Genomic DNA, 11,618 nt, shown 5'->3' with positions numbered 1-11,618 from the left:
AAGAGGATGGCTTACATGAAAATCTCTACACAGTTTGGGGTCGAGAATGTCATGTGCTGGAACCCAGGATTGTTCCTCTGGGCCGTAACCCTCCCACTCGACAAGGTGCTCCAGCCTGAATATAATAGATCTTAGCAGGTAGGCTGGTTCACCTTTGATGTCCAGGGGAGCATGGAGGTTGATGGTAGGAACGTCCCTGGCTAGAGGGCCTGGGACAACTGGTTTGAAATGGGAGACACGAAAGGAAGGAGCTATGTGACTGTGACGAGGTAAATCAAGCCTGGGCATTGTAGGTCCAGGCGGCCTGCACCAGCAGTTGGTGGGTACTCTCCCAGACCTGTTTGCTTTGTAGGAACCAATTGTCCACAGCCGGTGAATCAGTGGAGTGGCTGATAGCTTAATACACACTGGAACAGGTTGAGATGAGTGGCGTAGGGAGTTTTGTGCATACTCTGCCCATGGTAGGAACTGGGAGGTAAGATGGGATCAATCTTCAGGGTTAGCTACACAGAAGGTGCAGAGAAATTGGCTGACCTCTTGGTTCGCTCACTCTACTTGGCCATTTGCCTGCGGGTGGTAGCCCGAGGTTAAATTTACGGTCAGCCCCAGTTTCGTCATGAAGCTTGCCCACACCAGGGATGTGAACTGTGGATCCCGGTCGCTGACAATCTCCTCTGGGATACCAAAATATCTGAACACATGGCTAAAGAGACGTTCTGCTGTGGTAAAGGCAGATGGGATGGTGGGAAATGGGACCAGACGTACGGGTTTGGAGAAGCGATCAATCACTACTAGGATCGCCGTGTTGCCTTGAGGTTCTGGTAAGTCTGTGAGGAAATCTATGGCAATTTGTGACCAGGGCCATTGCGGCATGGGCAGAGTGAGGAGTTCAGGGCACTCTTATCAGCCTGTAGAGTTCAGGGCACCTTCACCTGAAGCATGAAGACACTGCCCAATGCACATCTCTGAACATATGTGGCCACCAGTACTTTTCATGCAGCAGACTGGAAAGACAGGAGATGTACAGAGAGCATCTGCTTTGGTGTTCTTTGAAACAGAGCTTTCAACAGAGGTGGCAGCCAGAGAAATCACTGGGTTTCTGAGACAGGGGGTGTGACAGTATAGAGACTGGCACATGAGTTCCCTGTTAGGCCAGGAAATGAAGGGGTTATGTTGTTCCAACCATGGCCCAAGATTACTGGATGTTTGGCAGAAACTGTGACAAACAATGTGATATGTTCATGGTGAAGGGCGCTGATCTGGAGGGATAAAGGCTGTGTGAGGTGCGTGATGGTTCCTCCTCCGATGGGAGCTCCATCGATAACCTGGATATTGCATGGCAAGCACAGTGGTTGAACAGCGTGGTTGAGGTGAGTCACCGTATCGTGATCAATGCAGTTCCCCACCAAGCTGGTAGTAGCTCAGTCTTGAGCATGGGCTCCATCTTCCCTTTTTCAAAACGAGCATAGAAGTGGTTGAGCTCGTCTGGGATTGTAAGGCAGAGCTTGTTTAGAGGTGACGTGCTGGGTGGTTTGAGGTCAGTAATGGCCTGAATCCCTTGCCACATGCGCCTGGGGTGAGCAGAGTAGAAGTGCGCCTCAATCCGCTGTTTGTGTTCATGTTTGGCTTTACAGTAGGCAAACCTCATGGTTCATCCAGGGCTTCTGGTTGGGGAACATTATAATTGTTTTCTGTGTGATCACCTGGTCCACACATCTGTTAATGTGCTCCAGAACAGAGCTGGTGTAGGTGTTATTGTTGGTGTCTGAGTCTACGGTGGCCTGGTCAGCAAATTCACTCCAGTCAGCGTGTGAGAACTGCTGCTGGAGAGCGGCGTCAGCCCCGTCCAGCCAGACTTTAACAGTCTTGATTGTGGGTTTCATACGTTTGATGATTGGAGAGTACTTGGGCAGCCCTTGAGACCGAGATAGAGGACGACTGCATGAAGGCCAATGTTGTCCATTTTCTCAGACAGTGCTGACTTGTATTTTCAATTACAAAAACAGAAATACCACAAATGTAATTGACTTCAAACTTTCAGCATAATCACCCAAAGAGTTGAACTCCACATGCATGTAATGAGAGCTGCATAACATTTCCTTCTACCTTAGGCCACAAACTTATCAATGACCCCTCGTATTTCCCTAGTATCAAACAAAAAATGAACTGATGTAGATATGGTATTACGTACCTACCCAGGCAGCTATTATCTGCACTTGGCTTTCCATTCTGTATCTTTTAGCTGGTCTTGGGTACTGAAAATTGTGGATACTGTCATTTTCCTTGGTGGCCTCATAGTTACTGTAATGGACAGGGAGCTAAAAGATGTCAAGTAGTTGTTACTATCATCTCTCTAGAAAGTTAAGTAAAAGGAACTTGAGGCTGTAGATATATAATTATTATTAATTCATTACTAATCTTTCTAGTACATATTTACAGTAGGCTATAACAAATGGAAATGGAAGTGGAATGGAACAAATGAAAGTGAAATATGCTAAATAGGCACAGGTATCAAATGTCAATACATTTTTGGTACACACAGAAAAGTGTATATAGTATGTAATTGCTAGCATCAAATGTATTCATAATCTTGTTTCCTTATTCTCTGATCAGAGATCTCTTGATTTAAATAATAGTTTTACCCATTTTTGACTGTAGTTTATTTAGACACAGCTGTTTAGACAACATCTGACAATTATTTTTTTGTTCAGCAAGGAAAAAGAGAAATTGGAGAAAAACATCTTTATATTTCTCAATTTTAAAGTTACCAAAACTCAGGTGTTGTGTCAGCACAGTTATAACAATAATAATAAGTTCATACATACACCCAGTCTTAATGCTGGTAAATGCAGTCCCAGTACAGACTACCCAACACATCTATATTCCAGTAACCATCAGTATAACATTAATATGTCAATATAATCAATACAATCAATATAATATTAATATAACATTAACCATCAATATAAAGAATATTAATTCTTTTACCAGAGTTTTCCTTCTCCTGTATTCACTTGTTCTTGGGACCTCTGAATCATTGATACACACAAAGTTTTTGTAAGCTCAGGCTGAATTCTGAAAAGAAATTGGCAAAGATATTCCACATCCTGGGTGCCACAAATAGTACAAATATGTTGCAGTGCCTGAGTGACAGGATCACCCTGCAAAGTCAAGAAGAAATACTATAAAGGATTTGTTTCAAATTCATAGGTGGCTACAGTCTTTGTACAAACATTGTAGAATAAATACCTCATTGTTGTCCTGCCTTAGCACAACAAAATCAAGAACAAACCAAACTAGGTGTTATTACTGCCCTAACTTTGTATAACATACTTGCAACTGCATTTTTTTCTTGTAGATCTTCCTAGGATTGTTGCCTCTCTCGAAGATGTCTTAGAGGCCATGAAAGGAGACTCATCTTACAGCTCAAGTTCAAGCCCAAGTTCCAAGCAAGCTGTGTCTTCCTGCATCCTCAGAAATGGTTAGAGAAGACCTTGTGATAATCAAAATTTTATAGTTGTAATAAGAATTTATTTTAGCATAGTGCCTGCTTTTAATTTTGCGTGAATCATTGTTATAATACTCCTGCTTGTTTCTTATTCTACCAAGATTGCCCTTGCTGATTCAGTCCCCAAGAGGATGTTTGAAAGACAAATCACTAGTTTCTCTTTTCACCCAAGACCTGGCCATGATAATTTTTGGAAAAGACACACTGGCACGATCCACACTCACAGGGAAATCCAAAAACCTCAAGGATCAGTGTGCTTATAGATATGTGTGGCTCCTGTATATGATCACTTTTTTTGGTCTCCCTACATGTCAAGGGGGTCTGAATAAAATAAACAAATATTAAGGTTAAAAATAAATGTATTAAAAATATTGTTATAAATTATTATACAGTAATTTTTGGCCAGTGGTTCAGCAAGAGTTAATGTTTTTGGTTATTTGTTGTACCTAATATCATCATATATGAACTCCTTGGCTGAATTTATATTAACGTTTTATATTGCAGTTCTAATCATGTTAACCTGGAAGAACTGAGCATTAAATGGGTTGGGTGCCATGTGGAAAAACATTTTATCTTTACCATCTGAAAAAACTGAGAACGGTCAGAGAAATGTCATAACATCATACTGTGTTGAAGTAACTTTGAAGCAAAAATATATACATTCAAACATGGGCAGAAAAATGTTAGTTAATCAGTGGTTAGTTTTGCTTTTATATTAAAAAAGTTTCTTTTTCCCTTCCACAGACACTGTGATAAAGCAGTTTCCAAATTCCACAATGTCTGAAGTGCGAGCCCTCATTCACAGAAAATTCAACAATGAGTTGTACTCAGAGAAAGTGACCCTCTATTGAAGGATGAAGATGGTGATATTTAAGTTTTTCAGTTTCCGTGTTTGGTTTGACCATTTGCAGGCGTACCTTGAGTTTGTAAAAAAATGCACTTTATTCATTTCTTCACTTTATTGTTTTTTTATTAACTTCTGTTTTTTTGTGCATTCTTATTTCACATTGATAGGATATTCTTTGTACTTTTCATTAATACAGGTATAACTGAAATGTGCTACAAATTGTGTAAAGTAGCTCTGTCACATAATTTCAATGATCTTTATTTTATTTAAATGTTTTTTGGTCAAGAGTTTATATATGCTGCTGTACTTTTTAATGTACACAAGGAATTTATTTTTGTAATGTACACAACAAGATATAGTACATTAAAGTACATTTTCTAGTTTTCAAAATGTGTGTGTGTATGTGTGAGTTTGTTTTAAAATATATTTTTTACTGATTTTTATTGTAGTGAAGGGGCATTCTGAACTATATTTTTAATACAGTAATAAGACATTATTGTCATACTGAATGGTTTTAACAGCTTTTTAATACACTAATAGTGGATCTTGTAGTATATTGGTAATAAATTACTAATGAGCTAATATGCTATTGAAAATGTTCTGGAAACACATTAAAGTGAAGCTTAAAATATATTCCATCTGTACTTCAAGTATAGAAAAAAAGTGGATTTTAAATTCAATTTAAATTAGAGTAAAGGTATTTGAATTGTTTTTTTAAATACAGCTAAGTTATTAAAATATATTGCAATTAGCTTAAAATTGGTCTTAAACATATCTAAAAGAACACTTAACATACTTAAAGTTGATCCAGAATAACACATTTACTATGCACTTAGTATAGTACAATTAAAATATGATACACACATCAAAAAAAGCACAATTTAAGTGTATTTCTTTTTCATCTGGGATGTTGTATGCTCTAGTAGGCAGGTTGTATTTTGTTCAAAATCTGCAGTAAACCGAAATGCTAAGCATATAAATCCTATTTTATCTACCACAGTGACTGTCAGTGGAATAATCAAATTATAAAAAGTCTTATCTCACCCTATCAGAGGTAAAATAAAAATAATTACTGCAATAGATAGGCTTTTCATTCTTGTAATTTACCTAGGCTGTCAAATAGCTTTCCTGCCAGTGTCTGGGACTCAGAATCTTAGTCTTAGTGCATACACTAGGAATGGAATTGTTCCCTTTTGTAACAATGTTCACTGGGAAACAAAACTGACAAATTCTGCTGAACTCAACCATAAATATATGGTTATATATCTCCAGATTACTGTTTTGTTTTTAAGTGTATTGAAGGTCATAATATAGACAGATGTATGTTACAGTGTAAGTACTTATCAAGAAGTACAGAAAAGGGGCAAAAAGGAGGCACAACAGACTTACTAGACTCATTGGAAACTACTTGAGACTTTAAATAAGATTCATGAATATTTATGAGACTATGGAAAGTTTTTGGATCTGTTCAGGTTTGACCTACCTGTGAGATACTTATCTCCGATTGAGCGGTAACCATATTAAGGATTAATGACCTGTTAATCTAAAACTAGCAAGCTATATAAACCAATGTTTCCCTTCAAGCCTCAAACAAAAAAATAAGGTCTAAGTCAGGAAAAGACACCTTTGGCCAGAAAAAAATGCTCCTAAGAATTCTTTTCCTCATATTCCTTATCTCATCTTTATCTGCCATTGAAACAGAGCAGTATGCACCTGCAATAAGAAAAACTCGTTTCTCAGCCAACAGTCCAGGTAAGTATTCCATCTAGTTTCCAAAATATGTTATACATTTTGTTTAGTTCACTCACAGGAGTACACAGAATTTTTAGAATATTTTATTTATATTGTTAAAGTGTTTAAGTTGGTATTTTATATGCTCTAGCAGAAGTGGTTCGCTGTCTGAACAATGCTCCACAAGTGGGTTGTAGTAAATTCTCCTGTCTGGAAAATTCTACCTGTGACACCACTGGTATGCATGATATCTGTAACATCTTTCTCCATGCAGCAGCAGTTTTTAACACAGAGGTAATAAAATAATTAAATATATAACTAAATAAATAATAATTAAATATATGAGAAAAGTCATTTTTAATGACAAAGTATTTGAATCTTATATATAGGGTAAGACTTTTTTCAAGGAGAGCATCAAGTGCATCGCCAATGGCATCACCTCCAAGGTTTTTCAGACCATCCGACGCTGTGGCACCTTCCAGAAAATGATTACTGAAGTGCAAGAGGAGTGTTACAAAAAACTGGACATCTGCGGAGTAGCCCGCTCAAACTCTGATGCCATTGGAGAAGTGGTGCAGGTGCCCAGACATTTTCCAAACAGGTAAATCTAATCCAAATTTGTCAGTGTCTCTGATTAGTAGTCTTTAAGACTAAGAAGCACAATTTTTTGATTGATTTAAGCCCTATAATAAACCAGCATCCCATTTGAATGAATCTTAATAAAATGTTGGCTCAGCTGGTTCTAATAACTGGTGCCGAGCTTTAATAAAACTGGTTATGTAGGAAGATCATACCAGAGTATAAGACGATCTTACCAGAGTGTAGACTATATGGTCTTTAGCATTTCCCATCAATAATCGACAAATAATTGTTGGTGTAAGTACATGTGTTGTATGTTGGAACACTGTAAAAACTGCTGGGTTAAATACAACCCAATTTGGGTAAATTCTGTAATTCAATGCTGGATCAATATATAACAAACCACATGCTGGGTTCACTTTACCACATACTGCAGGGTTATGTGTAGAACTCAACATGCTGGGTTGATCTAATTACCCAAAGATTGGGTCATTATGACCCAGCCACAACTCTGTGTTGTTTAGCCTACTTATGTTTATTTTTGGACCAGCTGAGGAATTTGAATAGAAAATCAAAAATTTGGTTTTACACTTCTCGAATGTATATTTTGTTTTTGAAAAATTTAGTTTGAAAAACTGTTCCAAAAATGAATTAATTTGTTACAAGATTTATGTTAAATACTCAAGTTAATTTTACACAACATAAATAATTAATAAACATTGCATTTATATGCATATTTCATTTCTACAAAATGTATTTGATTGAAAATTATATAAAACATTTAAGCAGTGTGCAATTAAATACTATACTTTAGCTATATATGAAGCAAAACAGCTATACTGTGCTGTACTGTAAAATACACTTAAAACTATTACATGGTTTAAACATTTTGCAACACTTGCAAAATGTATGCATGTTTAAATTACGATTAACAAGTAATATAACACAAATAATAATCACATAAATACACTAAATGACAGAAACCATCGAAAATATACCAAATTATACCAAAAATACAAAGTAATACATTTGTCTCACAGTACTGAGTCTCATGGTAGGGGCTTCCTTAGTTCTGCTTAATGATAAGCACAGTGGAAAAAAATCATCTGATACCAACTGTCATCTTCATAACAATATCAATATTGTCAGGTGAGAATTCCACCAGTGCTTTTCCTGTCAATTTCCTGTCAATCAAACGTTTCCTGTCAATTTTAGCCCTCTGTTCCTCTGACTGGGTGTTCATTTGGTTTTTCGCTTGCTGTTAATAGTTTTTTTATGGGATTGAGGTCTAGGGATTTTTGTCTCTATTTTTATTTATATGGACATCAACACCTTCTGTAAAATGCAATGAAGGTTTTGCTTTTCAGTGTGGAATGTTTTTTGCATGTCACTAATCAAAAGAAATATACACATGTAGATACCATGCATTCATAGATGGGGGGCAGACCTTTATTAAAGTACTTTTACAGCAACCGGAAGTATATAATATGAATACATCCATCAGTAGGACTTTACCAGCCTTTGTTTGCTCTCTCTGGGTTCAACGGGCAACTGGGATGGACTAAGAAAGAAACTTTCCCTCTTAGGCTGATCGCCAGGCATGATCCAGCTGCAAAGGGGAGGTCTACTTTTCTCTCATCTGAGATCATAATTATCCCAATGGCATAAAATCAACCAGTGCTACCCAGTAGCATCACACGTTTTTGTCTTTCTTTTTTTCTGTGCATGATATTTGGCCAATCTTCACAATATTGATAAGTTGATGAATATTTATCAAAAACATTTTGATTTATAAACAATATGGCTGCCACACATCAAACAATTCTAAGGAGGCAGAGCTGGATTAGTCAAACAGTAAGTCATGATTGGTCATATGTATTTGAACCAAACTGGAAATACATGTTCAGTTCAAGGTTCTGAAGATGTCTGCAAAGGTTCCAGTATGGTCATACTTGGGGTGGAGTTCAAATTCAGACAGGTTTTTCTGAAGAACCATAAGGCTGATCAAGCTGGAATTTGGTAGGGTGCTATGCGTTAATCTGTAAGTGGAATTTTCATAATGCCTAGTTACTGAAAAAAGCATGGCCACCATTGGTCAATCAGGTTTTAGCAGGCATTTGACAAAGTTCCCATTAAGCTACTGTCATGAAACTTTAATGGTAGTTCCAGGGAAGGTCCTACTAGAAGCTGATGTAGTCTCACTCAAACTGGCTGCTGGGGGGCCCTATTCATATTCATAGGAGTTAGATCTGCCCACTTATTTTGGCTAATTTGGCACAGTAATTATCAAAAACATGTTGACATTAGTAAAAAAATATGGCCAACTCAATCAATTCTATTGAGGCAGTGCCTGATTTACTCAAATAGCTGTAACTCGAATTCTTACATGGATTCACTTGTAATTTGAAAGGCATATACAGGACAAGATTCTGAGGTCATTTGAAATATTAGGGGTGTGGTCATACAAAGGGGGTGGAATTAAGGTCAGACAGCTGTTTCTCAGGAACCGTAAGTCTGACTGGGCTGAAATTTGGTATGGTGTATCTATGTGGTAGTTTGTAAGTGGATTTTTGATAGCAACATAATTGTTTGAAAAACATGACCACTATCGGCCAATCAGAATTCAGCAGGCATTTGACAGGGTTAATATTGTGCTATTGTCACGAAATTAGAGTGGTAGGTTTGGGCCGGGACCCACTACTAATTGATGCAGCCTCACTCAAATTGGTCACTGGGGCTGTATTTATGTTTTTGCACACAAAAACAAGCATAGGCCTTGGAAAATAAGGCCTTTCTGGACCCTTTAGCGCTACCCTCTTGAATTTGTGATAATTTGCATAATATGCAAAACCTACTTTTGCAAAATAGTTTTAGGATTTTTGGCCCATCTTCACAATTCAAACAGAGTGTAAACCACAATAATGATCAAAAACATGTTGACATTTATAAACAATATGGCCAACATACATCAAACAATTCTAACGAGACAGAGCTGGGTTACTCAAATAGCTGCTTGGTGTTGGAATTCATGATTGGTGATAATGAAATTGAACCGACTTGAAAGAAATGTTCAGTAAGGATCTGAGGACACCTGCAAAGGATTGGGCATGGTCATTGAAAGAGAGAGGAGTTAGGTTCAATTAGCTGTTTCTCATGAACCAAAAGTCCTTTTGAGCTGAAGTTTGGTGTGCATCATTCTGCTAATTTGAATTTGTAATCATTACTTATCTACTCATATATCTAATGATCTCAGATATCTAATGATATTATCTAAATATAATGGCCTTCAGCCAATCGGTTTTCAGCAGGCATTTGAGCTATCATCATAAAACTTGATAAGAATGTTCATCTAAGGTCTCTTTGTTGTTCTATGTATCTTGGAAAGAACTGACAACTGGGGTGCTATTTGCATGCTTGTACCCCATAGATTGCCCCTTGCAACTATATGTTGTAATGCTATATGCTGTATTTTTAGTACATTTAGTAAACACCATTTTCCAAGGTGGTAACTTTAGCACAGTTTGGAAGCTTAATAGGAAAAAAAGCATACCCTGTTGTGCTGATCCCTCTCACATTAAAGCAGACACTTTTTTCTGGTTTTCAACCTGGGTGATAATGGAGAATTTGTCTTATGTACAACCAAATTAACAATACACCTGTGGTTTTCTTCTGAATTTGATTTGCTGTTTTTCTTTACACAGCCTAGTTCACAAAGAACAAACAATGTTGCTTTAACACTATAATTTTTGAAAATTTCTTACATCAGGCATTTTTCATACTTGAAAATATGCTCCACATTTTCTGTGATGACTGAATGGTATAACTGCTCAATTCTTTGCGTTGTAGGTACTACAGCACACTGCTGCAAAGCCTAATGGACTGTGATGAGGAGACAGTGGAAGTGGTCCGCTCTGGGCTTGTGGCTAGGCTAGGCCCTGACATGCTCACCCTCTTTCAGCTGCTGCAAAAGAAGCCCTGTCCCCAGGACCTTGGTCATGGTACTGCTGGTATGGAGGGCCTAGAGGGCTTCCGCTGGCCCATGGGAGCACCCATGTTCAAAATCCAATCTGATTTGCATAACAGGGAACCAAATCACCTCTTTGCCAAAAAACGTTCAGTTGAAGATAAGATACTGAACACCAAGATGCTAAACACATTAAAGAAATGATTCCGCAGAAACCTTTTTTTTTTTTTTTTTACCACAAATATAGTCAATCAGCCATGCCATATATGATATCCAGTATTTTACTTTTTTAGTGTTGCACTACAGCAACAATAGTAAAATAATGGAAGTTATAGAAGCCTTTGACTACAAATTAGCATCTTGCAAATGGCAGTTCCTAAAATCATGCACTTCCTTCAAATAAATGAATAATGTCAAACAGACTTGCTTACTGGTTTTTGACACTGTATGGTTGTTTATTTTTGTGTATACATTTAAAAGTTAAAATATTGAAGTACTCTGCTATTTAATGAATTTGTACAAATGATAATGCTTATCCAAACAATGCTGTCTTCACTGTATTATAATTTCTGCATGCAGTTTCCAGAATGCTATATGGTGGTCTCATTTAGCAACAGCTGTGTTGTACTTCTACTATTGCCATTATGATAGAGTTATTTACACTATCTGTACTTTGGTTATCATTTACATATTGCACATTTTTGTGACTTATTTCACTAAATTTCTCCCAGTCTGCCTTATTTAAATCCCATCTTTCCAGCATTTTCATTTGGTCTACTTATACTGCTATATTTATTTTTAATATAATTGTGTAGTGATCAATTCCCACCATTGTCTCTCCCTTGACTTCCCATGTACTTTGTTCTGCTGAATTGCTAGACATTATGGAGAGGTCTATCACTGATTCCCTACCTCTTCCTTAGTCTATTTTAGTTTCCCATTATTATACAAACTAAGTCATAAATCTCTATTGTTTCATCTATTATTAG

The 11,618-nt window shown here is 37.1% G+C and overlaps 1 protein-coding gene across 2 annotated transcripts; it reads left to right on the top strand.

Annotated features, from left to right (window-relative positions):
• The first annotated feature begins 5,935 nt into the window (after window positions 1-5,935).
• Window positions 5,936-11,051, top strand: stc1l (stanniocalcin 1, like). 2 transcript variants are annotated; one of them, XM_026944004.3, is made up of 4 exons: window positions 5,936-6,107; window positions 6,238-6,380; window positions 6,476-6,687; window positions 10,512-11,051. In XM_026944004.3, the coding sequence occupies exons 1-4, from the start codon at window positions 5,996-5,998 to the stop codon at window positions 10,831-10,833; spliced, it is 789 nt and encodes a 262-aa protein (XP_026799805.1). In that variant the 5' UTR covers window positions 5,936-5,995; the 3' UTR covers window positions 10,834-11,051. The 2 variants fall into 2 exon arrangements, with proteins under 2 accessions (XP_026799805.1, XP_026799806.1); XM_026944005.3 differs by having other exon boundaries at window positions 5,937-6,107; window positions 6,241-6,380.
• The last annotated feature ends 567 nt before the right edge of the window (window positions 11,052-11,618 follow it).

Source organism: Pangasianodon hypophthalmus, chromosome 17, assembly GCF_027358585.1.
Source record: "Pangasianodon hypophthalmus isolate fPanHyp1 chromosome 17, fPanHyp1.pri, whole genome shotgun sequence".
Classification (NCBI taxonomy): domain Eukaryota; kingdom Metazoa; phylum Chordata; class Actinopteri; order Siluriformes; family Pangasiidae; genus Pangasianodon; species Pangasianodon hypophthalmus.
This window is presented reverse-complemented; position numbering and strand designations above follow the sequence as displayed.

Coding starts and splice junctions, on each gene's coding strand:
- stc1l (XM_026944004.3), top strand. CDS start 5,996: ATGCTCCTAAGAATTCTTTTCCTCATATTCCTTATCTCATCTTTATCT. Junction 6,108..6,237: donor TTTCTCAGCCAACAGTCCAG/GTAAGTATTCCA, acceptor TATATGCTCTAG/CAGAAGTGGTTCGCTGTCTG. Junction 6,381..6,475: donor CAGCAGTTTTTAACACAGAG/GTAATAAAATAA, acceptor TCTTATATATAG/GGTAAGACTTTTTTCAAGGA.